This window comes from Chamaea fasciata, unplaced genomic scaffold (genome assembly GCF_029207755.1).
Source record: "Chamaea fasciata isolate MVZ Bird 193981 ecotype frontalis unplaced genomic scaffold, bChaFas1.0.hap1 SCAF_4, whole genome shotgun sequence".
Lineage (NCBI taxonomy): Eukaryota > Metazoa > Chordata > Aves > Passeriformes > Sylviidae > Chamaea > Chamaea fasciata.
Window position 1 is genome coordinate 32,714,911 of NW_027094089.1, and position 27,006 is coordinate 32,741,916.

Below are 27,006 nucleotides of genomic sequence, written 5' to 3' on the forward strand. Positions count from 1 at the left end.
TGGATCTTGCAGTGACAAACTACCCATGATCTTCTCAGTTAGAAGCTTCCCCATACACATACACTTAGATCTGGAGTTCACTGAGCTGCATGAACCAATAGCCTGATAATTGTGTCCTCCTACCTGTGCCCCTTAGTTTTTACTAAAAATAATCTTAATTAGGTTTAAGTACAGAACCAAATAGAGCAGTTTGTACAGTTTGCAGCTGTACCCCATCAGTCTTGGGAGGTTTCACCCCAATTAGTTGGCATCTGAACCTCAGTTCTTTTTTTCTAAGGATGACTGTACTCTGATAGTTGTTTGTTTGTTTGTTTTTGTCCCCAGTGATTTCACATTGAGACCTTTTTTGGTTTGTGAAATTGTGGGGTGGGGTAATTTAATCAAAATAGTCGTCTGTGATTCTGAGCCCTTCCTGTGCAAACTATTAGGAATAACTATTGCCTGAAAAGTTTTACAGTCACATAATTTTTAGTGCAAGAAATGGTTGGTTTTGGCAAAATGATCCTGGTTTACAATTATTTTTGTTTTCTTTCTCTGTAGAAGTACAAAATTTACTTAGAGCTTGTGAAAAAGTTCTGGGATGTTATATTAATTTCTGCAAAAAATATTGCAACAAATATTGCCACCCTTCATACATGTTAGGGTGGCAGCAGCCAGCATACTTATGCCAATTGCCAGCCAGTGCAGAGAAGCACTATGGGGAATAGCTGTGCCAGGGAGGTGCATAGAATCCTTACTGAGATGACAATATAATACTCAATAACTAAACATGATGGACTTGGTTTTGTTTCTTCATGATTTTAGAACCACTGACTTCTTTTTTTTCCATTTCTTATTGTTATCACTAAAAGGTGGTTTGATCTCTGCTGTAACATCTACTTTAAGGACTCTTCTGTGGGTGCATGTGGGGTTTTTCTCTTTAAGGTGTTGAAGTTTAAGATGTCTTTTGATGAATACCCCACTATTATGTTTAGTTTAAATACTAAATACCACAATGTCATCCCCAATTTTGTAAAATCTGGAGTGGATACTTGAAGTTACAATGGTATGCAATAAAAACTTCATTACAGATGTGTATCTCACAAAATTTTCCTAAAATACTTTGATTCCTCTGATTAATATAAAATGGGAACACATTATTTGTAAACATTTTTGGAAAAACCTTTTCAGTCAAAGTGGCTTTTTCTATTACATTTGGTGGTTTGTTCATAGTCAGGTTCATTAGAGTTGTCTGCAAATAAATTACTTATCAGGCAGGGGTAGTTGTGAATGTGTGAAAGCACTGATTAACCTTTACTTTTTGTGGAAGAGAAACACACTAGAAACTGATGTTTCTTGTGTGCATGAATTTGCAGGCCATGATCCTTTAGCTATTACATAGACTGGAATGTTTTTCTGCCTTAATTTTTGTTACTTGAATTTCATTCATATTAGAAATCTGTGGAAGTACATTACTGAAAAATAAGCCTAGATGGAATTTGTACTTTTTTCTCCTTCTATTGAAATAATTTTTGTGCATTCACATTTAAAACATTTTAATAAGTAGACGGATTTTATGTATCAAGTAGTAGTGTTGCAGGAATTTTATCTTAAGGACATAAGCTATGCAGATTTTTTAGACTGCGGTGTGTAATTTTTTATAATACATAATGTAGTTTGAGAAGAGGAACAAAGAGAAGAAAAACCTTTAGATCTAGAAAGTCTTTCATTTATTACCAATGGAAACTGTCTGTCCTACTGGATGGTGATAATAATAACAATAATAATTGTAGTAGTAGTAGTAGTAATAGTAGTAGTAGTAGAAGACAAAACCATGTCATTTATATAGAATAATTTTTTTTCTTCTTTTTGTTGTCAGCTCTGTTCTTTTTCATACTTAAATGTACACACAAACATACATACTGGTGTGATGAAGGGTAATGAAGACCATAGCAATGCCTTCTGCTTGGAGGCAGCCATTAAGTTCTTCAGGTGTCCAACTGCATAGCCATAGCTATTTGTACACCTGGGTGTAGCTGGAGTATTCTCCTTCCCAGAAAATACCACGGCCAGCAAGAGCTAGGCCAGACTAACATGCCTATGAAATTTTTTGCCTGTACTTTGCTGAACCATTGTTCTTTACAGATGGCTCATAGATGAAACTGGGAACACACCACAAATGGCCATCACACTGTTCACTTTGGTTAATAAACAGCACAAAAGCTAGATTTTGAAACAAATACCAGAATTGTTTGTTTCACTGTATTAGGATGTAAAGTATGAGACAAGAATTCCAAGTGTCAAGAGTCACCCACCATGTATCAGAATGAGGCTGGAAAGTAGTTCCTGGTAAGAGAGGTCTGTAATTAGTGGAGAGTAGGATCTTGCAAAGAATTCATAGGCTACTTGTGTTTTGTACAAGATAATGCAAATCTTTTGGTAATATACTTCTATATTAAATACACATGATGAAATCTGACCATGAGGGATACTGGATATCTGAACACTATATTAATACTAACTAAAATTTGTGTATTGTTTGAGAATGAATGTTAGTGCTTTTGTGTACACAACCCTTCTGGGCAGGTCAGTTTGTAATTCTAATGTGTTGTTTGTTTCACTGAAGGAATCAGCTGGAGGGGATATTCAGTCTCCTTTAACTCCGGAAAGCATTAACGGGACCGATGATGAGCGGGCGATACCAGAAGTGACGCAGAACTCAGAACCAAGGGCTGAACCAACACAGAACGCATTGCCATTTACCCATAGGTACAGATTCCATTCCCACATCCTGATTAAGTGATACTTATCTCCTTCCTTGTTAAAGGGACCTTCTCCCGTGTTGTTTGGGGAAAGAAAACAAACCCACTTCTCACCCCAAAATATGGACTCACTTTTTGATTTGTAATATTTTTTCTTATTAAAAAAAAACTATGAGAAAATCTCTTGGAATAAGATTTGGGGGAACATTATAGTTCAATCAGCCCTTGAACACTGGTTAGTGTAGGTGTCCCTTTAACAGGAATCAATATTTCAATGTGTGAGCTCTTACTAAAATTACCTGCTTCATAGAATATTCCAATTAAATGATTTTTGTACACATTCTTTAAATGGCTGATGGGACTGGATGTCAACTTTTCATTGACAAGTTCTTGGAAGAAAAGGGACTCTTACAGCATTTCTGGATTATGAAGTTTAAAGCAGGCTTTAATTGAACGGTCGTCTGACAGTTGTAAAATTTTTCAACTTCTTTTGAAAATGCGAAAGAAGTGCAGCTCTGCTTCAAACTGAATTCTAGTTTTTTGTGCTAGGAATGCTGTGTCCTATTCTTTGAGAAAGGTAGGACTTTAAATATGCAGGTGACAAGTGGATATATCTTGCCTATTAGAAGTAATTGTAAAGAAGTCACTCTCAATAAAACACATAATGTAATGGGGCTGTGGAGAGTGAGTAAAACATTTAATAAAGTTAGAATACAGCTAGAAATACTAGATATATTTTTAAGCATTGTGTAATTCAGCCTAAGTAGAGTTTAAGTGCTCTTGATCAAAGTTTGGGGAATATTAACACATAAGACATGTAATGCAATTCAAAGTGAACACAAGTGAAACCAAAATTGTGCAGAACATCTCAGTTTTTGTAAGAGAATAATATTGTTAAGCATCTGGAAAAAAATTAATATGCATTTTTCAAATGAGGAAAACACTCTTATGCTATTTTTTTTAACAGAGTGTTCCTGTTTATTTTTATACTGTCACGAGTGCATGTATAATATGTTTCAGAAGAAATGGTGCATTGTGAGAATGCTATGTGCATGGTGCAGGAGTATTACAAATGCTGCAGATCTATCCCTGTTCTGTAACAAGTTTGTTTAAACTGTTTGAGTATCAAAACTTTCTATCAATATTTTTGTGAAAAGGAGTTGTGATAAAGTCCACACATAAGTAGTGTGGTTTGTTCTTTTAAAAAAATGATAATTTGAAGATGTCCCCTCTGGTTCTGCATATGTAAATATATTTTCTGGTATGCCAATGTAGTAACTAAGTTTGGTCTCCACTGAGCATTACTGAAGACTCTTTTAAAACCCTGTTGTCACTTTTAATGATGTAGAATAGAGTTTACAAAACTTTTACATGCATTGCATTTTTCTATCTACTTAATGTATGCAGTGTGAGTGCCCAGTTTTAGGTTTTTGTCCTGTTAGATATTAGTAGCTAGAATTTATCTTCCATGAATAACTGCATTTTGAGGTTTACTTCTTGTTCATTGTCAAAAGACCAGTGTCTTGTTAATGGTAGCTTCAAATTTGTTGGTGAACTATTACTGAAGAAAACCCAAGTTTACAAACCTCCTTGAAATAAAGTAAATTTTGGAATAGGTAAGGATTTTATTAGAAATAAATAAATAAATATTATTATTTATTTATTATAAATAAAGATGCATGAAACACATGCACAAAGAAGATGGAAAATTAAGCCTCCAGGACTGTTAATCCTGGTTAAATGGGCATGTTTTTGTAGAGGGTTTTTATAATAATAAATTGGCAACTAGGTAGACACTTTTATCTGCTTGTGCTGTCTAAAAGGATGCTCTCTGCAGGCGGTTTGCTTGCCCTGATTTACAAGAAAAAAAATGAAAACCTTACATCCCAATCATTGGAGACTACCTGGACTTCTCATGTGGCAGGAGTACAGTAAAGAACTGTGCTTCCCCTTGTTCCCTGCCTTTCTGGTGAGGTGGTGTGTGTGTGTGACTCTCCATGTGTGAAGGAGAAGAGTTGCTGAGCTGAGCTCTTTCCGTGTGCACCCTGGTAACTTCTGCTGACCCCGAGCCTTTTCCTTCTGCATCCTACATTTCAGCAAAGGTAAAGTTTAGTCAGCACTTCTGGGTGAGGAGGGTAACACTGCAAGGTCATTTGAGTGTTGTCTTGTTTGTGGCATTTCTTTTCACTTATTTGCCTTTAGTCCTGAAACTGCTGATCACTCTCTAGGTGCTTTTCAGAAGAAAAGGCACTGTGGATTTCCCTGCAGTGAGTTTAGCTGTAGGGCACGAGAGTCACCCAGGCCGGTTTACACTGCACTAAAATAACACTGCCATAGCAAGCTCATTTATTCGATCAATGGGAAAGCTCCATTCTGCTCTGGCATTAACAGTAGTTATTTGTTGTGTGAAGAACGAAAAGGTGTGGTCCTCAGTGTGTGTTGGAGCACACGGGACCAGGTGTGGGGTGGCACAGAAGGAGCCCAGGCAGTCTTGGGGCAAATGTTGTAGCTTGGTGCAGGATGAGGTGAGCAGCTCTGTGTGGCAGCAGTGGCTGCGTAGGTGAGAGCTGTGGCTGCCAAGAGGGTTGCCAAGCACAGCAGAGCCAGGTGCCTCTGGCAGCAGAGGAGAGGGAGGAATAAAGGTTTGAAGGGGGCTAGTGTCAAAACAGTGATTCAGGTAAGGGGCTTCATGTCCTTGTATGAACTGGAAGTCTGACAGAAGTGGAAAAGATCAGAAGTTACAGGTGTGAAGGTTGTGCTTTAGTTTATATCCTACTGTCATTAAAATGACTGCTTGTCATTTTTGATATGCACACCTGAAAATGTTCAGTTGAATTTTGTTATACTATGTCTTTGCTGGCCAGATATGTTTTCTTCTGGCCCTTAGGTCTTTGCATAAATAGCTGAGTTCTTTTGTTTCAGCAACATAAGTGTAACTACTTCTGTATTTATAGTTATTTTCTGACCCCAAAAATCAGCATTACTTGATTCACCAGAGTTTTACTAGAATTCAAATGTCTTATTATTTCAGTAAATAGGTGTAAGAATTGAAATTAACTTTCTCCAGAATATGTCTAAAATTCCATTAATATTCCTTGAGCATTACAGTCCTGAAGTCTAGTTGCTTCAATTTAATTCTCATCTGGAAAGTCCAAATGCTCTTCATGAGCAGTGTAACTCAGACCAACTGCTTGAGAGATAGGTGTACTGAACAGTTACAAATCTTGCACTGAAGATAAACTCCTGTAATTAAATATCTTAGCTTTTTTTAAGCTATGTATGATGATCAATGTTGAACAATGAACTAATATTACTGTGAACTCCCACACCCTATAACATACTATAGACTGAGCACTGCTGTCATGGGTAAATGTTGCCAGAACAAGTGAAGTAAAATATAGCCTAAGGAATGGCATTAGAATTTTTAGAAGTCTTGTCTGGGACATGGATCAATCCTTTTCTGAACAACAGCTAATCCAAGAAGACTTTTTTTCTAGCAGAATCTAGGTAATCAAATCTAACATTTAAATTAAAACTAAAAAAATACACATTTTTGTTCTATGTACATATTTCTGTTCCTAAGTAAAATTTAATTTCCTCAGATTTATGTCCTGTTTAAAAATATTTTCCACATTCTTCAAGTTGTGATTTTTTTGTCTATTTCTCCAACTGAGAACTGTGGATTATGAAGTGGGGTTTGGAGAGAAAAAAAGGTTGCTAAAATTTTGACTACTACAGACTGACTTTTAAAGTTTTCACATGACCAGGAATTGTCTACTATGCACCATGAGGATTAAAACTTTTATTAAAACTATTCAGTTTTAATATTTGAATTATATTCTGAGGCTGAATAGTGTATCTGGTGAACTTCGCAAGTGCTGCTTTTTGATAACTGTTCAACTTGCTCTTTCACTCTTGAAGGGAATATATTTGCTTATAACAAGCTTTATTCCATTTCTGACACCTTAAGAAGCTGATATAACACATTTTCAGAAAGAAAATATAAGTGGATTCTTCTGGGACAAACACTGAAAATCTTCAATTTCCTGTCAACCTGACTTGTACCTGTTACCTCATTTTATTTTGTAATACGTAAACTTGGTACTTCTATTGCATAATGTTTTGATCAGACAATATATAATGTGTGTGTTTGTTGCTTGTTAGTTTAAACTCCTATTTTTGTATTCAAGTTTTTATTAGGAAATTTTGACTCATTGCCTTAGTGAAAATGGACTTAATTCAAATGATGCTTATATCTTAGATATGTTATTGTCTAGATAGGTTACCATTTAACAATGCTGCATGTAAATCCAATGCTGTACAACAAAGAAAAACCAAAAAGTCTTGCTGCTAGGTCATGCGCTTTCTCTGAGTTTTCATTAAAAGTTGTATATAGAAATCTCTTCAATAGATTTTTTCACTGTGTGTATTAAAACTACTCACTTCTACAAGCTTAAATATTGTAGTTGTGTTATAGTACAGGTGCTTTGTGAATCAGGCAGAACTGCTAACTTGGCTTTAAGGAAAATCTTTGAGTTAATGATTATTGGGGTGTTCTGTGATTTGAATTTAAACTCAAATCCTAGTATTTGGATGTTTATTATGGAGTATGCTTCCTTATCAGGTAGTCCTGGGGTGCATATTGCTTTTTAAAAAATTCTTGGGTTTGAATGTTATTTAACCTGATCAGAGGATCATTTATTGTGAGGAACCTCACAGGCTCTCTAATCAAAGCTCCTGCTCAAAGAACAGCTATGAGATGAAATCAAGCTGCTCTAAACTTTATCCACTAGAGTTTTGAAAGCTTTCTGGAATGGAAAAGGGTAAGATCAGGCATTTTTTTAAAGGTTTCTATGTAACATAAAAGGCAGCAACTCCTTCACATTGCACAGTACTATAGTGAACTGTGACATTTTAGGGCACACTAGAGGAATTCTGCAAAATTCAGTCACTCTGTTGAACAAGATTATTATTTCCTATGTCACATTCTGAGAAGAAACTCAGAGGTGATATGTTCCAGCTGTCAGTGTAAGCAAAGAACTGGTTAATACAGAAACTTAGACGTAGATCTGACTTGGCCTCAACCAACATTTTTTGATGTTGTGAAGGCCAGCTGTACTGTTCTTCTGGCCTCTAGTGTTCCACTGGCATGAGCCTGGTGCTCCACTGACATGAGCCTGGTGCTCCCCCTCCTTCCCTGACCCAGTTCCTGCTGCTACCCAAACTCCTTCGTTTTTGCCTAAGCTGCTGGAATCTAGCTCAAGTAGGGTCTCCTTCAAAATAAAAGTTCCTGCTAGGAAATTAGTAATTTGAAAGGAAGGTCTCACATAGTGTTTGTGTAATTATTCTTTTTATGTCTGACTTCCCTGATCTAGGCAATTTCCGATGATTCTTTAAGATATCTTTGAAATACATAGTAAACCAATTTCATAAGATATCTCTACTACTGGAAGGAGAGGTGGAGAGGAAGAATGTCTGTGTTATATGTGTTGCTTAACTCTTCAAAATTAAGACACTCTGGAACTAACAGAGCTAATTTTAATAGCTGGGCAAATGGGTGAAAGCAAAATACTAAAAATAATCTATTACTTAAGAGAGTAATTTCAACATCTCCCTTGTGCACCTAGAAATTTTCTTATTTAGGGTATGTGAATTGCTGACTTCCTGAGGTTTATTTAGTGAGAACTCCAAGAGAATGATGGAAATTATATGAGCTGGGTGTCTGAAATTAGATGATATAAATACCATCCTCAGGGACAAGAAAGTGCTCTTGAAACATACCTGTCAAGTACATTCTTAGAGGAGAAATATAATCCTTATGCAATTTATACTTTAAAAAGCCCCCAAAACAACGAAACAAGCCGAAACCATACTACTTTTACTATATGAATTTCCTCCCTTTCATCACATGCATAAGAGAAAAAAACTTAAACAGTTAAAACCTAAAGAAAAATATCTTGCTTAAGGAATGAAATTCTATTTTTTAAGTGAATCCATTGGGTCCAACCTATTCAAAGGATGGATGACATTAAAGACTGTTAGTACTTCAGCAACTGTAAACTTTGACTTTGTGTATTGGGATATGTGATACTTAACACTAAATCTGATTCAGTAGGACAAGTGGGTCTGGTTGCATTTTTTTTTTGTTGCACTCATTATTTAACAATCATTACTTTTATCCTCAAGAATACAATTTTTGAACTGCAATAATTCATTGTAGGAGTATACTCTTCAGCAGGAAGTCACCTGTTTTTTTTGTCATTTTTAGACAGTAGTGGAGGAGCTACTCTCTTTATTCTAGATTTTCCAAGTAATTTACTTGAATAACAAGCTTATTCTATTGTGCATTTTGATACCAGAGTGAATACTCCTTTAAATTTATGAGCAGTGTCTGTGGGGTTTGTACATGGTATGATTTGTACATATATTATTTAACATCTGATGGATTTTGAGTTGTAAGCTTAAGCATGCCATCATCTTTTCAAAAAGCGTTATTAAAACTGTAGTTTTGAAAGACCTTATGTAGACAGTTGATACCTCATGTCTTCTTTACTCCTCTCCTCATTTTTGATATTGTTTAGTGTCAATATAGGAAACCATTAAACCAGTAAGAAGGGATTAGTTATAAGGATTAGGATTAAGGGGTCTGGAGCACCTTGTCTATGAAGACAGACTGAGAAAGCTGTGGCTGTTGAACCTGGTGAAGAGCAGGTTGTGTGGGGACCATGGTAGCTTTCCAGTATCTGAATGAGCCTGCAGGGAAGCCAAAGAGGGACTGTTCATCAGGGACTGTAGTGATAGAACAAGGTGTAATCAGTACGAATTGAAAGTCAGGAAATTAGGTTACGTATTAGGAAAAATTATTTCCTTTGAGTCTGGTGAGGTACTGGAGCCCAGGCTGCTCAGGGAGGTTGATGTTCCAACCCTGGCAGTATTCAAAGCCAGGCTGGACAAGGCCTTAAGCAACCTGGGGTAATAGGAGGTATCCATGCCCATGGCATGGGGGGTTGGGACTAGATGATCCAACTCCTAGCATTCCGTGATTTTATGATTCTATAAACTGCAAACTGCACTGTCCTGAGGCACCATGAAGTAGACCAAAGTCCATAATATACTAGAGATCACTTTGAGGTGTCTTTTAAAAATTTTTTTTCAAGACTGAAAATTGTTGTTAATATCAAAAGGAACAGGTACACCATAAAAAACCCACAAAATGCTGCAGGTCTCAACACACTATTCTCCAAGAAAGCAAGCAAAAAACTTTGAGAGGAAATAGTAACTTCATAGAATTGCTTTTCATTTTAAACTCATCTGTGGAAAGACTTAGCACTCTGAAACTATAAATGTCATGCTTTCTTTGCGTTGGAAACTTAACTGCATACTGACCATTTTTCAGCCTCCCATTAAAGAAACAAAACCAGCAAGCCAATAAAACCTGAAGTTGCCAGGGAAGAAAAAGCCAAAACAAGAACATAGCTATTGATCTTCCTGAGTCTCAGTGGGTTTTCCAGAAGTCTTGACCTTGAGAAAAGAAGCCTTTTTAAAAAAGAGAGACAGAGGGGATGTTTTGCAGGACAAACACATTTTTCACCCAATCTGATCACTCAAACATCACAGTCTCCTCCTCGTTGGCTAGGAAAGGAGATACATGAAAGTACTTCAAGACCAGGGTAACATGAACCACCCATGACTGTAAATTCAGCCTAGGATAAATTCTTGATAAGAAAGCTGGGGGATTTCTTTAGAACCTGAAATTTGGACTTTTTGTAATGAGACTTTCTTACGGCAGTCTGTTCTGCAGGTAAGAGTATCACACAGTCGGCACCCGTCTGCGCACACATATCTTGCCTTGCCAAAGGGACCTTTTTAGTACCCTATCTTATGCCCCAACAGTATACTCAGAAGTATATGTTAGAAAAGGAGTCCTAGTAGGTGGTGTGTAGCTGCTTCATTTCAAGTGCAAGACTTGGTCCCCTTACCTTTGCCAACACAAAATACAACACTTATGCAACCATCCACATGGGTATGCAAATGCTAAAGAAATGTTTCCAGACTTGTTCATTTACTGTTTCCTGTCTCTTAATTGACTCTGTCATTATGATGTGTTTCTGTGAAATGCAAGAATCTAGTCTTGTGTTTCAGGGTGCGTAATCCCATCCACATAGAATTTATTGAAAAGGCTATACAATTTTAGAGAAAAAAAACTAAAGAGAATCCAAGATTTGTGCAGAACAATCTCCATCACTATCATATTTCAATTCTTGTGTATTTTACTCATCCCAATGTTCACTTCATGTTAACTTTTTTTTTTTAGTAAAATCGGATACACTTGTGCAACTTACAGTCAGTAGTCATGGAGGAATGCCTCTGTCATACGCCTTAGTGAAGGAAATTCAAGTGTTGCTAAAGAATTTTGAGTTCAAAGTCCACGAGCTCAAAGCATCTTTAAAAAAACTTCAGCAAGAGAAAACTTGGCTTTTTGTCAGTTTTTGATATTAAAATATCTTCCAACTCCTAGGAACAATGTAGTTTCAAAATACAGCTTTAAGGCTTTCTCCTTCTAAATCTACATAAACCTGCCTCCCCAAGCCATACTTTCTTGAATATTTATGAAGAGTTTATTTTTAATGAGGAAACATCTCTAGCTGTTCAGTTGATCGAGTACTTGAGTTATCCTCACCCAGATGTTTTACCATGAGGCTGGTGAGGCAGAACAGACTCTGGAACAGGCTGCCTGAGAAGTCATGGATGCCCCATCCCTGAAAGTGTTCATGAACAGGTTGGACAGGGCTCTGGGCAACCTGGTCTAGTGGAAGATGACCCTGTCTATGGCAGGCAGGTTGGAACTAGGTGATCATTAAGGTCTCTTCCAACCCAAACCATTCTGTGATTCTATGATAAAAAAAATCAAACAAGTCTAAGTCTTTCAGTTAGAGGCTCCTTTCAGCTGTAGGGTCTTTACATTTCCAAGTCACTTGGCCCCTCTACTCTGCACCAGGTATTGTGTCTGTTTTGCCTGCTCCCATGTTGTTCTGAAACTCCTCTGTGTTGCTGTTCCTTATCTGCCTGATTATTTCCAAGGGAAATGGTGTAAACTTTTTAGGCTGTGGGGCCAAATCCAGTAGAATACTTGAAGAAAGTGGTTTTTTTTTAAAAGAGGGAAGGGGTAAGAAAAAAGTCTGTACCTGAGTACACTTTTTAGCAAAAGTGAAGCTCCATCAGATGGATATATCAGTTTAGATCTTTTTTACTGGTACCAACAAGTTACTCTGCCTCTTTTGTTATTTGAGGTGTAGTGGTGGATCATGTGATATGTGCACATCTCATATGAGAAGCTGCACATATAGACAGACATGTGTTTCTGAACTTTTATATATATTGTGTGATTATGGTTTCACTGCCATCAGGTAGACCTGATAATAAACAAACAACTATAGTGACAATGTTAAAGAGACTTAATTAATTCCTGTTCTTGAAACAGTGTAGAAATAATTTTTCTCAAGCAGAAAATAAATAAATGGAACTTCATCCTTTAACATCTTATGTTAAAGATGAAGTGACCAATTTAGTCTATGGATTTTTATATTCCTTTCAGAATTTGCTGTATTACTCCCTTCCTATCTGCCCTCTTTCCTTGGAAAAGAGATATATTCTGAAAACAGAAAGAGGATGGCTAGCATCATCTTTTGCAACTATTTAAGCTTAAGAGCCAGTCTTTCATTTTATTTGGGACGTAATTTATAAGAATAGTATTAGATATAAGATAGGGCAATTTACATTACATCTGACCAGAATTACAAGATGCCAAGCATCTTCAGTCATGAAACATTTCCACTTTGGGTCTTGGTGAAATGTTAACTGTGGATTCCCCTGAAACACACGGCCTGCATTCTTTCATCCATGGGCTTTGCCATTTATAAAGTTTTTAGATGGTGTTAATGAAGCCCATATGGACTTCAAATGAGCTAATTTTATTCAATTAGATACCTCAATACTAGAGGATTAGCATGAAAGTCAAAAGCAATGAGAGCTGGCAAGAGTTGCTTAAGTTATGAATTTATTCTTGTGGAAGAAATGAGGTAGAAATGCTGCTATACCACATTCTGCTTGGGCTAAGAGGAGGCAGAAATGGTGTGTGAATTCAGGAGGTGTGAATGTGTTACTTTGCTACATTTTTGAAGCCAGAGTAAATCTTCATAATTGACTACTGTACCTTGAGCTGGTACAGGTTCCTCCAGCAGTTACACAGAATGGGGAGGATGGGCTAGAGCTGCAAAAAAGAACACTTCTGTCCCTGGAATATTTTTCATTCACAGGCACATGTGTCTTAGAGCTAACTTTCTTATGCCTTTTGACTTTACCAGTTCAGAGCAAACATACCAGTTGTCTGTGTGGTGCAAACAGATCATGGTGATTAAGCCACTTGCTAGCTTTAGATATTTATTTATAGGATTTAGTCAAATGGATTACCTTTGCCCACTTCTCGAAAGAATGCACACATAAAAGCTAAAGCTCAACAAAGAAGAGAAAAGCAGTTTAGAAAACTCTCTATATTAAAAGAGTACTAACATAGTGTATTTTTAAGAAGGAATATTTCATGTTTAAATGTATCACTTATACAAAAAATAGCTTTCAACTAAGTTATTTTTTTTTAGAATTTATCTGGAATTCACAAAATCTTTGTGTGTGTGTGTGTGTGTATGTATCTATAAAAGATGTATATATTCTTTGAAGGTTCATTTTACATCCCTGCAAGACCAATGGACCAAGGACCAGAAGCTCTTAATTTTTACATGAAGTTAAAAGCTTTGTTTCAAGTCCAATGCAAAAGATCCATGTTGTTTTACTTATGTGATACTTTATAAGTGTCTTGTTTTTATCAAATTAATTAGGATTGCTAAAGATTTTTCCCTTCTTTGGTGAAAGGTTAAGGTAGTAATTCCCTTGGAGGATGTTGTGGCCTGGGTTCTCTGTTGGAGAACCAGCAAATTTTGCCACATCCATGTGACAATGAGGTCAAAAATAACACCTGAGGGGCTTCCATAGTGCCTGATGCCTTTCCTCCTAGACAGGCACCTAAGACTGGCTGGATGAAGTGCCATATTGGGATACCTAACCTCTCTTAGCTTTTAAACATCTAAACCTGATGAAGATAGGTCTCATCCACTGTATCCCTTTCCCAGATACAGCCTTTATTTGTATGTCCTGGCAGTGTTGCAATCCACAGTTTTGCTTTCTGTTTTCTATGGAAACAACATAGTGTGATATTCCCTGGGATTGCAGTCACCCTCCTATGGCTCCCTGATGAACTGTTTCAATTACTCTCCCTACTCTCCAGCTCAAGGTTCCTGTCCAGATAGAAGCCCCAAGAAGACTAGAGTAAAAGCTCATTGATCATCCAAAGCTGCTTTCCTCTAAGCCATTTCAGGATGTGTGTCTAGATATGCAAACAGCATTCAGTCTGCACCTGTACAAGTAGTTTGATTAAACATAATTGTGTCATGTTGATTTTCTGTCACATTGTAGTAGGCAGACCCCTTGAAGTGGGACGTCAATAGTGTCAGCCTTGTTCTGGCAGACATAGGTAGAGGCTAGGAGCCAGCACACATAAATACAACTATTTTGTCCATCAAAAATGTGTACTTAATATATTGTATTTTGAGGTTAAGAGTATTTCACAGTGTCACCAAACAGCCATTGAGTTTTGTCTATAATGAATTGCATTGGCACAAATCAGCAATGAAATAGAATATAAGAGAGTTTTTTAATAAGCTCTTAAGCCATTTGGCAAATGAAGCTAGAGCTGGGCGAATGTGCTGAAATAAAATGTCTGGAATGTCCAGAGCTCTGGTTTCTCAAGTCTGCAATAATAAAGCATTATTAGTGCTCCACACCTCATGATCAGCTTTGATTGTACAGTTGTTGCCTTTGCAGATATTACTCTATGGCACTGTGATGTAATGATGTTCTGTCTTTCTGATATGAAATGCAGAGGGTTTGGTTTCTAAATTAAAGTTAGAGTAGTAGAAACCATTCTTCTGGGAGACTGCAGTCCCACAGGTAATTAAGAAGTAATTTTGTTCAAATAACATGGTTCAGACAAAGAAAACCAAACCAAAACCCTGAAAGTGAATTGACTGAAATCTACTGAGTTATTCAGCGCTAGTAATTTGCCAAAGGAAGAAAAATAAAAGGTTTTTCTCCCTTCACTATAATGCAAATAGATAGAAAAATACAGTTTTGTTGTCTGAAGCCAAATGCATGTAGGCAATACATTCAGATTAATCTGGCCTGAATTTAAGAAAATAACCGAAGTAATTTCCTATGTGTGTGAAGTGTGTTCTAACTGATCACTGTGTATGACTGCAAGTTACCTGTTCCCTTTATTTAGGAAATACTTTGAAATGTAAAACTAATGTAATTACAGGACAACACCAATCGTGTAGTACCCTCCTTCTGTACTCTACAGAGGTTTTAGTATTCTGGTTTAATTATTCTTTGGCACCTTAAGAATCATTTGTGCTGGGCTTATGATCACAGTCTAGAGACCCTATCAGGGAAAGTGAAATAGATCTTGCCATATTAGAAATCAAACATGCTGAAATGTGGCACATGGGTACAGCCTCATGAAAGGATGAAAGTTCAGTCTCTCCTTTGCTCTCTGTGAACTCACAACTAGCAAAACTCATGTGCAACTTCATTCTTACCCTGTTGGGTTGGGACGACTTAAGTAAGATGGGACAAGGAGAGAAGAAGGGAACCAAGCTTTATATTCTTCTTTGAAACTGTTACGTCAAGTAAGTGTCGAATTGGAACTAATGGATCTATAAATTCTTATATTTTACCTTCCAGCTGAATTCTTGAGCCTAATCATCTGCATTATTCCAAAAAGAAGGTGAAGAAATCTCAAATAACTTAGTCTAGACTGAGTAAACAAGAACTATTAACTACCAGTTAGTTAAGAAAGGTACCATGTTAGTTTTTTTCTTTAAAAATGGGATTTTTTACAATTAGGGAGAGAAACTTACATAGGGACTGCTTCCTCTGAATGTTGACCTGTAGTTAATGGAAAAAGTATTAGTATCAGAGACTTTTCATGTATTAAATTGAATCTTTTGATTCATCAATTTAATTCCATTTTAGTAAATTTGGCTTTAGAATCAAGCTAGTGCAAGCAATATACTCTCTTCTTGAATTCATATTTGGTTTAAACAAAGCAAATGTAATACTTCCATTCTTTTAAAGAACTGGAATGGAAAAAAATGTGACTTGCAGTATCCGCATGTGTTACAACTCACTTGTGATTTGTTTTGTTGAAACGTATATGGTCAATAAATATTTTACTGTGATCATATCATGCGACTTACTGCTTGTTCTTCGAAGTACTTCTGAGAGTTCCATATATGGTTTAGTTTGTACTTTTTATATAGACTATTACCTCTTAAGTAATTGCATGGCTACCACAGAAGATGAGTGAAACTTAATTAAATTTTCAATGCTTCCATGTAGCTTCAGTTCCCTTAATAGAAGAAGCTTATTTTGTTGTCAGCATGTAGACTGAGAGTCCATCTCTGGCACTACCTGTGCAATTAATGCATGTCCTTGTACTTACTGGGATAAGTAAACTGGCAATTGTAATGCAAAAATTAATTGCACCAGTAGTTAGTATTTGATATCATAAGGTAACCTAATGTACTATCTGGATGGAGGCCCAGTAGTCATAAATAAGAATCTTTATGCAAATGACACAGAAGTATTTTTGTAAGTCATTCTATAAAAATGCCTTTCGATTGCTGGTAGTGGAGTTGTGAGGCCCTGCAGCTGTATTGAGTCTTCTGCTGAGGTCAGTGTTTGCTATGAATGTAAGATGGGAGTCAGCATTAAGGGGTCTTACAGGCTGAGCTGTCCTGTTGTATCAATAACAGAAGGTTCAGCTAAGAACTAAGACAGGCATTTGTAAATCTTTCACAGTGAACCCTTGTAACAGCTGCTCCATCTTCAGCAGAAGCACAGCACACTCCAGTTAGAGCTGTGACAGCACCTGTAATGCAGGCAGAGGCTTGTGCTGAGGATCTCCACAACTTGTGTGAGGTTTATGACAGGCTTACAAGGCTGGAAGTCCATTTAGCCAACTCACTGTTCTGCATGCGGATGTAGTTGCTCAGAGAGTAACTCTTACTGTCTTCACTCTGTTGTTGCAGAGCTGAAAATCTGTGCTGAGTCCCATGGAATCAACCTATAGCTGCCAAAGCCTTCTGAGCCACATCTAGACCACTAAATAAAATGTGCCTTGTCACTGAGGTCTGTGGGCTGATTTGTTTCCTCATGTTTCCTCTTCTGTGCCCATTCAGTGTCCATGTGGCTATAGGACACAGTTACTGTGTTTTATATGGCCTTTTTTTCCAGTCCAACATACCTGTAATGATCAGAGGGTTTCATTTCCACCCACTGGAGTGGTATTCTCCTTGCACAAAAACACAGACAGACACTGCATGCCCAGGAGTGTTTCAGAAGGGAATGGAAGGGTTACAGATCCCATAAGGCCTCAGAAGACTGTGAAGCTGGAAGGGTGCTAAACCTGAGTGTGGGCAAACTTAGAGTCTCCTTGGCCAGGTGTCACTGAGCAGGGCAGTTTGAAGAGAGTGCAGACTTCCCAGTCCATACAATCTTTGGAAGCTCTTTGGCCCTGTTTTACTAAGCGGAGGAGGTAGCCACTGTGAAAGAAGTTGTTCCTTGTCCTTACTACCACAGCATTTTTGTGGCAAAACAAATCTGGGAGGTTTTTCAAACTCACTGAGGTGTAATTGAGAGTGCAGTTCAGTGAAACTGTTAAAATCAGAATTGCACTCAGTAAAAGACAACCCAGGTAAGAGATGTGGAGGGAAGTTGAATACTCTATTCTGTTACATTGCTGATAGAGTGCAAATTGATTCAGTGCACATCCAAATTGTTGTTATTATTAGGATTTTTGAAAGAAACTTGGGATTTTGCCTAGCCATGGGCCTAGCAGAATTAATCCATACTAATTCAGAGTGTGAATTTGCAGTTAAACTGCTTTAAATTCTTGCGTGTACAGATGAGTTCCACAATGAAGGTGTCCATAATTCAGATCATTTTAGTGTCAGGGTTACCGTGTCCTAGTATTTGACTTGCTGACAGCCACATCATCTAATTGATTTCTTAAAGCGATTAAGTGCCATAAATGCCAGAGTCAGTTTTACTTTCTTTGCAGTCAAATACCTAGTCATTTCAGAAAATAGGATGTAGGTTCCTAAATAACTTTGGTTGATTTTAAAAACATAATTTTGTTGGAATATTTGAAGTATTCAGCACCATAGCAACAGCAAGGAATTATGCCTGATGTTCAGTGCGCTTAAAAAACTTACTAGGTATCAGTTAAATACTACAGATCTGACAGCAATCTTCTTCCAACTATACCAATATGCTATTTCAATAAGGTAACAAGGGCAATTTCTTTTTTTACTTTTTCAGAATATGTTATGATTGTTAGGTCAATAAGGTTTCAATGATCACTACAAAAAAAACCTAGAAATTAATTAGCCATGCTTGTGCTTTCAATGGGCTTAAAGTTATAAGAAAGAGTTACTGTTCTTTGTTTGTACTCTGTGGCCTCCACAAAGACATAACAAATTTTGTTTACTTTATAAAATTTAATGACTAAGATAAAAATGAAGTATTTTTAAAACTACCAAATTGGAAGGTGAGCCTCTTCAGAGAGATCAGGGACTTTATTCAGGTTAAATACAGGGGATTTGCTTTGTGATACAAAGTTTACAAATGCAGTGTTCAAAATCATGCTTAAAACTGCTTAACAGCATAGTTTAAATTAGAAAGAGAGTTTAAATGTTACCCTGTAAACACATCCAGAGCGTATTAGCATGCAGTACAAGAAGCTTAGTAATGTCATTGTTTTGTCTTCACTTTGGTCCTCCCTTTAACTTGGGTCAGGACTAGTCCCACATGGCTAGAGATCATTGTTGAAGCATTAATTTTGTGTTAATATCCAATCTTCTGCATCTCATGAAGTGTTTCAAGACCTCCTGTCTTCTATCAACTCTTAGTGTTTCCATAAGCAGTGAACACATACTTAGCCATTTTTAACTCTGGCTTTGTTGCCTTTTGCAGGCATACAGTGCTGGCTAACTGGATGTAGTATTTTTTTGAAAATCCCCATTCTCAAAAAGAGTTTCACTCTCCAGTCTATGATAAGTCCCATAATGAAAGCAGTCTATGTTATAGTGGTTTCTATAGCCCTGTGACAAATAAAGGCTGTATTACAACATACAGAGCATGACTTTTAAGTGGTAGATCTAAATAGGGTATGGCCACCCATTTTTATTGCATAGTGGTCTGCTCTGTAGTGGAGAGTCTGTATCATTACTCAGCCTCTTTTGTCATTTTCGTCCATTAAGTTTACAACCATATTGATCCTTCCCCAGTGAGCTGATAAGCCACAGTACAAGAACTGCCTATGAGCAGTAATAGAACTGCAACAGAACTGGAAAGGCAAGTCTGCTCCTGTCCATGGGCTGCATGGGTACTCTGGGTGGTTGAGAGTCTAGTCAAGAGGTTGGCCAACCTGATAGGCTAAATGAAAGTGAAAGCTCGTATGTGAAACACCTAGAGGGAGAAATTTGTTCTATCTCCATGTATTGTAGCTACCCAAATTTGCAGAAAAAGCTTCTGCGTTTGCCTACTACAACTGACATAGAAATTGGGAGTTCAAGCATATTGTAGCTCCAAGCTGAACAAAGGTGTGTGCAAAACAAAATAACATGTCCTGGAGTGGGATGAACCTTCAATATTTATACAGAACGATAGACTCCCTGACACATAATTCTTTAACCTGCTGATTGCTCATTTCGTCAGCTGCCTTTCTTGATTTCCAGCAGGGTGGCTTTGATATTAGGCACCTCACCTAAAGTACAATGTGCTCCAAGGGCCTCCTTCATCTCTTTTGCTATGAGCTGATTCACAACCATGTTTCTCTGGTTTTGTGCTGATACAACTCCACTGAGATAATGTAGATATTCCTTATCCCAAAGGGAAGCACAGATCTTTCATGCTCTGTTAATGTTCGTCCTTCTCTCCCCAGGGGACCTATCCTCCTTTGCTAAAAATTCTTTTGAATACTCTAATTAAGGATAAGAATCTCTTTGAATATTAATTAGTTTTTCATTGGCCGCACTCAAAATATTTAACTCAAAGTGATTCCCCGGTAATTATCTCTGGATTATAATTTTGAGAAGATTTACTTTTTAAAAAATAAATTCCAGTTTATCAAGTAAGACTTCCTTTTGTATGTGTAGAGTTATTCACAACTACATGTAGGACGGTGAGCAGTAGCTGTGAAGAAGCAATTGTTTTGTGTCTTAAGTTTTCTTCTTACAAAATCTGTTGTTCTTACTGTAGCTTTCCCTCTTTTGCTGTTCTTTATCATTTGACTGGGTGACTCTGTCCCCCCTACAAAAAGACAGCTCTGTAGGAAGGCAAAAATGGCAGATCAACTCACACCCTTTCTTTATTGCCTCTGACTGGAGTGGTGAGATAGAACCTGGTCCAATCCGTGGCTCTTTCTTCCAACTTTTGGCTCACTATAGAACTCCTCCTCCTCCATGGTTTAACAATAGGCAAAACTCCCTTCTGTTCCCTATTGCTTTGAATATTCAAGAGAGGGAGAGATTTCTGTATCATTACTGAGGGCTTATGGTTCTTTGGACTGGCAAGAGCACAAACTCCCAAAACCCATCACGTTTAAATCCTTTTCATCACAAAGTTGTTTTAGATATTTAATAGATGGCCACAGAAGATGCTTTTTGAAATCTTCAAAAAGGGGTGTAATTCCCAAATTGCCTGTTTAAAAATTCTTCTACACTAGGACATAAGCTGAATAGTCTCATTTTCAGCATGAATAAGAGCAGGTTTCTTATGTGCTTTTAGGAATGCCTTGAGAGAAGCTGCAATCCCTTCCTGTACCAGCAGAGTCAACATCTCCATCAAATCAAGCAGTCACCTCATTTCAATGTAGGCAATAGCAAGCATAACCTGTTGCAGAGGTCTTGCCCTTCAAGCCTTCAGGTTTGCCTGAAGCTTGCTTGGTATGGGGGACTTCATTAGGACCTTTTGCAGGATTCCTTTCTAAATGCAGCAGGGAATTTGACATAAACCCAAACACTGGCTTTACCCTTCCAAGGAGAAGAAGAGATGCTTTGTATTCAGTGGATCTCTTGGATGCTGCTGCAACAGAACCAAATGGTTCACAGTGCCCCTGTGCTTTGTTGAGCATGAAGAGCTGCTCTGTAAGGCTTACCAGCCCGGCTGTCAGAAGCGGTCACTCCTTGCTGCCAGCACAGCTAATTCATTGTTACCAGCTGGTTGACATACCCCTCCCTCTGCTTGATAATGCTCACTCCACCAGACTCTTGGGTTGCTTCCAACACATGCCACTATTTATGATCTGGGCAGCTGCTACCAGGACTCTGCTCTGTTCATATTTGTCAAGTCTTATGGATTTAGTTATTATACTAGAATCCACATTTTATGTTGCAAGTACTCCATTCTTACTTGGCTAAATTCCTCTTCACATCTGCTGTCCCAAAACAGGATTGCTCACCACACACCTACAAAGCAGATTGTAGTGACATCTGAAGAAAATAATTTTCCTGCTCTTTAATAACAGTAGTTCCTTGAAACCATGACTGTGCTATAGAATAAACTTTAAACTGAATAATTTTATGCAATGAATGCAATATTACCCCCCTAAATATTAATAAAATGGAATTCTTTGCACATTTTATTGCTATAAATCTGAAATAAACCTTAAACCATGTTTCACAGTGTTGGTACTGCATTCAACTAATCAAACAGTGAATAAGCAATAATGATTCAAAAAGCAGAAACATAATTTGAAGTGCTTTTGTATCTTTGTTTCATGAAAGCATTTCTCAAAATAGCTTCATTCTGAATGGAACTCATCAATATGTGCTTATCCCCCCTTCCCTTTGCAAGCCTTCTCCAACTGGCTAAATGTGGTGACTGGAGCTTTTCGGATTAATTTTCCTTAAGTGACCTACTTTGCAGAGAAAGATAATCATGCATTTATAGCCTCTGGCACACTATTCAGGTCACAGATGGACAGATACCAAAGCTATTCCTCAGTGACTTACTGGGCTTGTAACTAATCCCCAGTGAGAAAGGAGATTGGCCTGATGTTAATTGGTCAGAATGCCTAAATGTATAGGGAGAAGATCACTGACTCCTACTTCAATTTTCAGAGGGTATCACACTTAGGTTGAGTGGTACCAGCCAGCAGTTTTTCTAGGAGTGTTTTGGAAAATTGTTTGAATTACTGCATGTCACAGATGTTAAATATCTGATTTTGAATCCTTTGCCTTGACAATGGGGCACCATGTGGTGTTCTAACTGTGGACACATCTGATGTTACACATATGCCAGATACCATGGCCAAAACCAAGGACAGGAGATTCAGGAGAGTTTTGACCTTTTGCTCACTGAAGGGTGCTTGGAATCCCACGAAGAGTTGTCACTGGCAGACCCAGACCTCTGCTAGAAAGCTTTTTTCCCTTCCTTCCCCCCCGCCCCCTTTTTTTTTTCATTCTTTTTGTATTGGCATGGTAGTTGAGCAAATAAAACTCATAATTTGCTATTATTCTTTAAAGGACCCCTTTCTCTCCAATGTATTTTGCACCAATGTGATGTATGCAGAACAGCTTGTCCTTGTGTTTTCAGATGTCCTGAAGTTTCACAAGGGAAATGACGAGGTTTTATTCTCTATTACGGTGTTTTTAAAACTTCTGTGTAACTTTTCCTGCTGAAAAACAGGCAACAAGCCAGAGTGTTAAGAATGTTTCTTTTTTTGAAGGGTTGCCTTGAAACTTTAGGCCTGTCAGGCAATCAGTGATGTTAATTCTGACAGGTCTCAAGAAATAACTGTTAAAATTGTGACACTGCCAGCAGAGGGATGGATGGCTTTCAGAAGGAAACGTAACATGTATGCGGGTTGAATTCTAGCACCACAGGACTGCAAGTGTGTATGACTGTGTGTCCCTCAGTGTCTATATACAGCTTTCTACCACAGTGCAGGGCTGGAAAGTGCTCTGGTAGAAATTACTGTTTGGATCAGTGTGATCGCTGAGTAAGTGCACATATTTCAAGTGCTTTGTAGAGTACATAGTCTCAGAACACATGAGGGATGATTCAGATTAGGTTTGGATATTTACAACTATTAAGATAACCTGTCAGGGCTGTGTATGTATTTTCTATGACAGAATCTAATGCAATGAGGGCAAAATCAATTCCTTTTAGCAGCAAGCCTTTCAGACAGGCATTAAGTAAAAGATTTCAGAGAGAAAGAGTATGTGCAGCTCTTCTGTACCTATCCCAAGGGACTTCAGTGCACCTGTTCCACCATCAAAATTATAGCTACGTGCTTGAGCCATTTCTGGGAACCCTTTACACTTTCCATGTGTCCATCATCTTCTTGATCTGTGTGTTCCCTTTCACAGGGGTTAGCCTCAGCATCTCCTCCTCCAAGGGACAATTCCATTGTATCTAAATCATATATTTGGGTCCCAGTGTTTGCTCAGGACATGTTGGAAAATTTGAACAAATGTAGCTCTGCAGATACAGGCTTCAATGCAGATACTCTCAGTCTAACCTAAGAACAGCCTGCTGTAAGTGTGCTTTTATCTGGTTCTAAAGTAATTAATATAAATCCAGTTTTAAACGAACTAATCCACAGAACATAATTTCATTATCTTCTTTTTTTTTTTTTTCTTTTTTTTTTTTTTTTTTTTTTTTTTTTTTTAAATACCAAGAAAATATTTGAGAGAAGAAACTCAGAACAGCCAGGACTGTTTATGGGCCATTTTAATCAAATTATGATTTTATGAAAAAAAAATAAATTCACACCTTTGGGACTGTGTTTCCCAGTGTGATATCCATTAACAAGAAACAGGATTAGTCTAAAGAGTTACAAAGTGATTGTATATTACCAAATACAAAACTAGACTAAGTAATATGTTTCCATTTCATTGTGCTGTGGTAGAATTTAGAAGATACAGTAACAATTATTAGTAAAAATAAAACAAACCCAGTATATGCTACAAAGAAGTCACACCCGTATTAAGGCAGGAAGGTTCCTGCCCCCTATGTAAATCTCTTAAGGTAAAAGAGTGCAGTTGAGAAATAACACCGATGCATTCCTACTGAGAATAACCAATTGAAAAATAACCAGATCCAAAGAAACCTTACAGCTTTTGGACTAGGGCAACCATAGCAGTAATAGAAAATACATGCTTCATATTTCATACTGACATTCTATTATACAAGGAATAACCTAAAAGCTCCTGGCTATTTTCTTGGGAGGCACTGTAGTAGAGACACCAGGGAAAGATGAAAGTGATACACACCACAGATCACCCTCACATTATTGCTCATTGCTACCTGAGAGTCTGACTACTGGCTTCTTCATGGATTAGAATGGTATCATTGTAGATATATGCATTATTAGATTAAAAAAATCCTTTCACTTATTTAGGATAATGAATGATCAAACAGTTCTCAGCCTTTGAATGTCTCAGATATAGCTGTGTTACATCAGTTTGTGTGCATATATCTTCTGAGAGCAAAGATGAGTAGTAAGGCACATTTTGTAATAGCATCAGTGTCACAATTAGCAATTTGCTAGTAGCTAGTAGTTGCCAATAGTCCTGCAGGACTGCTAAATGGAACTCACACGAAACTACTGTATTGGATATTTGTTGGATCAGAACATGAGGAAGGGAGTATGAATATACTAAAGAACTAGTTATTTTGAGTATTCTTTTAATATAATTTTTTGATCTTTTGGGCTACTGTAAGTGAAACTTAAATCTGATTAGAGGAACAGAAGAGTGATATAGTTACAGAAATTCATGCTTATATTCTTGATTATGTGAGTCTGTGTTCCCTGAGGAAGTACAATCACCAGTATTTTAGTTTAGTCCTTTAAGATCTGAAATAGTGAACTTGTAATCTGTTGTATCATTAAATGCTAGAGCATATTCCACTTCTGGAGGAACTTATATTCCTGTTCAAGGGGACAAAGTACTATTTGGAAGGAAATGCTGGATCATGGAAGAATCATATATAATATTTTGTTGACACAATACACATCGACTGAATAGGTAATGAGTGTTCCCTGGTGTCTGGTTTAATTTTGAACACCTAAGGAGCCTTTATAGGAGTCAAAATGTTTTTGAAATATGCTTTGATGGGATGGACTTTGCATATGCAGGAAGCAGAAGAAAGAAACTCAGTGGACAATATGATGGCAGAATTTTTCATTATACATGTGTACAAAGTTAAAATAAATTTATAAACTTACATTCAAAATAGTAATGAATTATAATTAATTTAATATTATTGACAGATATATATAAATATATAATTATAATAATTCTTCCTACAATATCATTTGGTCAGAGTTACAGATTTTTGGTTTTTATTGATGCCTTTAACAGTGAGCTAATTAAACAAAATTAATTATTTTCTATATGTACTGTCCATGTATGTGTGCACCTCACATGCTGTTAGCATTGTACGAGTACACATTAATAAGCTATTTGCGTATAATGCATTCACCTGATGTGTCTGAGATACTTTCCTCTTGCATACTGAGTTTAAGGACATGGTCTGCAGATGATGGCAAACTAATAGCCTGTGAAAATTAAAGTCCTGTGTTTGCTAAGAAGACAATTAAATTGTAAGCAGGAATGTTCCTCCATAGGCTACTTCAGTAAACCTCAGCGTCATCTTCCACTTTGAAGTAAAGCAGTAGTATATCCAGCCTACTTGATCTCTACTCTCTTTGCTGATATTAGTGAGGAAAAACATATTAACAGTATTATGAAATGCAGGCTCTTTTGAATTTGCAAATACAAATTAAATATGGTATTTAATAAAGAAAGTATATTTCAGGAATGGAAGACTTACATTAAGACAACAAAGCTGCACTTCCAAAGCACTCAATTAGCTCACTTTAATCAAGTCAATGACAAATATTTTCCTACAACACATTTAATAAAGTAGTGGATTATAAAAGCTCTTCCATTCAATGTGCATATATTAAGAGTGACTTATCATATGCATGTTCTTGAATTGCATGCTGTTGCTTTTGGGAAGCAGATGTGGATTTCATGATCTTTAAAATTTTATTTACAAATACACCCTGTTGAACTGGGAAGGTAGATGTTGCTTTCCAATAATGATATTACCTTTATTTTCTTAATTTATAGCTTTGATGATTTGAGCATTTAGATTCTCATTTGGTTATTCTATTTGGTGTATTAGTTATAGACCAAATAGATGCCATATTTGGTTCTTGTTACTTATATATTTTTTTGTGTAATTCTCTTTTTGCAGGATATTACAAAAAAAATTTATAAGACATTTAAAAAGCAGAAAGAAAGAGATTTGGGAGTTCTGACTATTCTCATTCTATCTGTACAGTTCGACAATCAGCAAGCATTGGGAGGCAGAACTGGCCACGCTCAAGGGTAATAATGCTAAGCTCACAGCAGCCCTGCTGGAGTCCACTGCCAATGTGAAACAATGGAAACAGCAACTTGCTGCATATCAGGAGGAAGCAGAACGTCTTCATAAGCGGGTAAGTCAAGGCAAATGGCCAGGATCCTTGAGGTGGAAGTGACTGTATTCATTTTCAAGTAATACAAGTTTACTGTTGCAGCTTCAGGTTAATCTTTGAGACAGAAATTGATTATTTCCTTAAAAGCATTTCCTCCAGTTGGAAATTATTTGTGTTGTAGGACTTATTTTTCTGCAAAGGTTATTGTTGCAAGAAGTTGTCAAAACTTATGACATGTTTAGCAGCTTTAACTCTTTGTTTGATGCCATCGCATCTATTTCATGACATTCCCCATAGCACTGAAGTCCAGTCCCTTCTGGATTTAAGCCCTCAGAAACCTGACATCGAATCTGCATATTCAAGAAATCTTATTGTAATGCCCTCATATAAAAAAGATGAACAGCTTACCATCCTCCTTGCACACGAAGGACTCCGAACAACACAAACACAACTGAAAACCAAGGTCACTATATGCAAGTAAAGATCTGCACCTATTTTCACACAGAAGGGACTGGGTCCTGTTGCCTTCATGGCAAATTTTGCAGAGGTCATTTGACAAACCAGAAGTTAGTTCACAGTGGGGGAAGGAAGGACAAT

At 37.2% G+C, this 27,006-nt stretch overlaps 1 protein-coding gene across 2 annotated transcripts in view; it reads left to right on the forward strand.

Annotated features, from left to right (window-relative positions):
• Positions 1–27,006, forward strand: part of HOMER1 (homer scaffold protein 1) — an 88,423-nt gene that overhangs the window by 38,095 nt on the left and 23,322 nt on the right. For both annotated transcript variants that reach the window (XM_066181249.1, XM_066181248.1), the window contains 2 exons: positions 2,606–2,748; positions 26,274–26,430. In XM_066181249.1, coding sequence (XP_066037346.1) covers positions 2,606–2,748; positions 26,274–26,430 — 300 coding nt within the window. The remainder of the gene's footprint in view (positions 1–2,605; positions 2,749–26,273; positions 26,431–27,006) is intronic.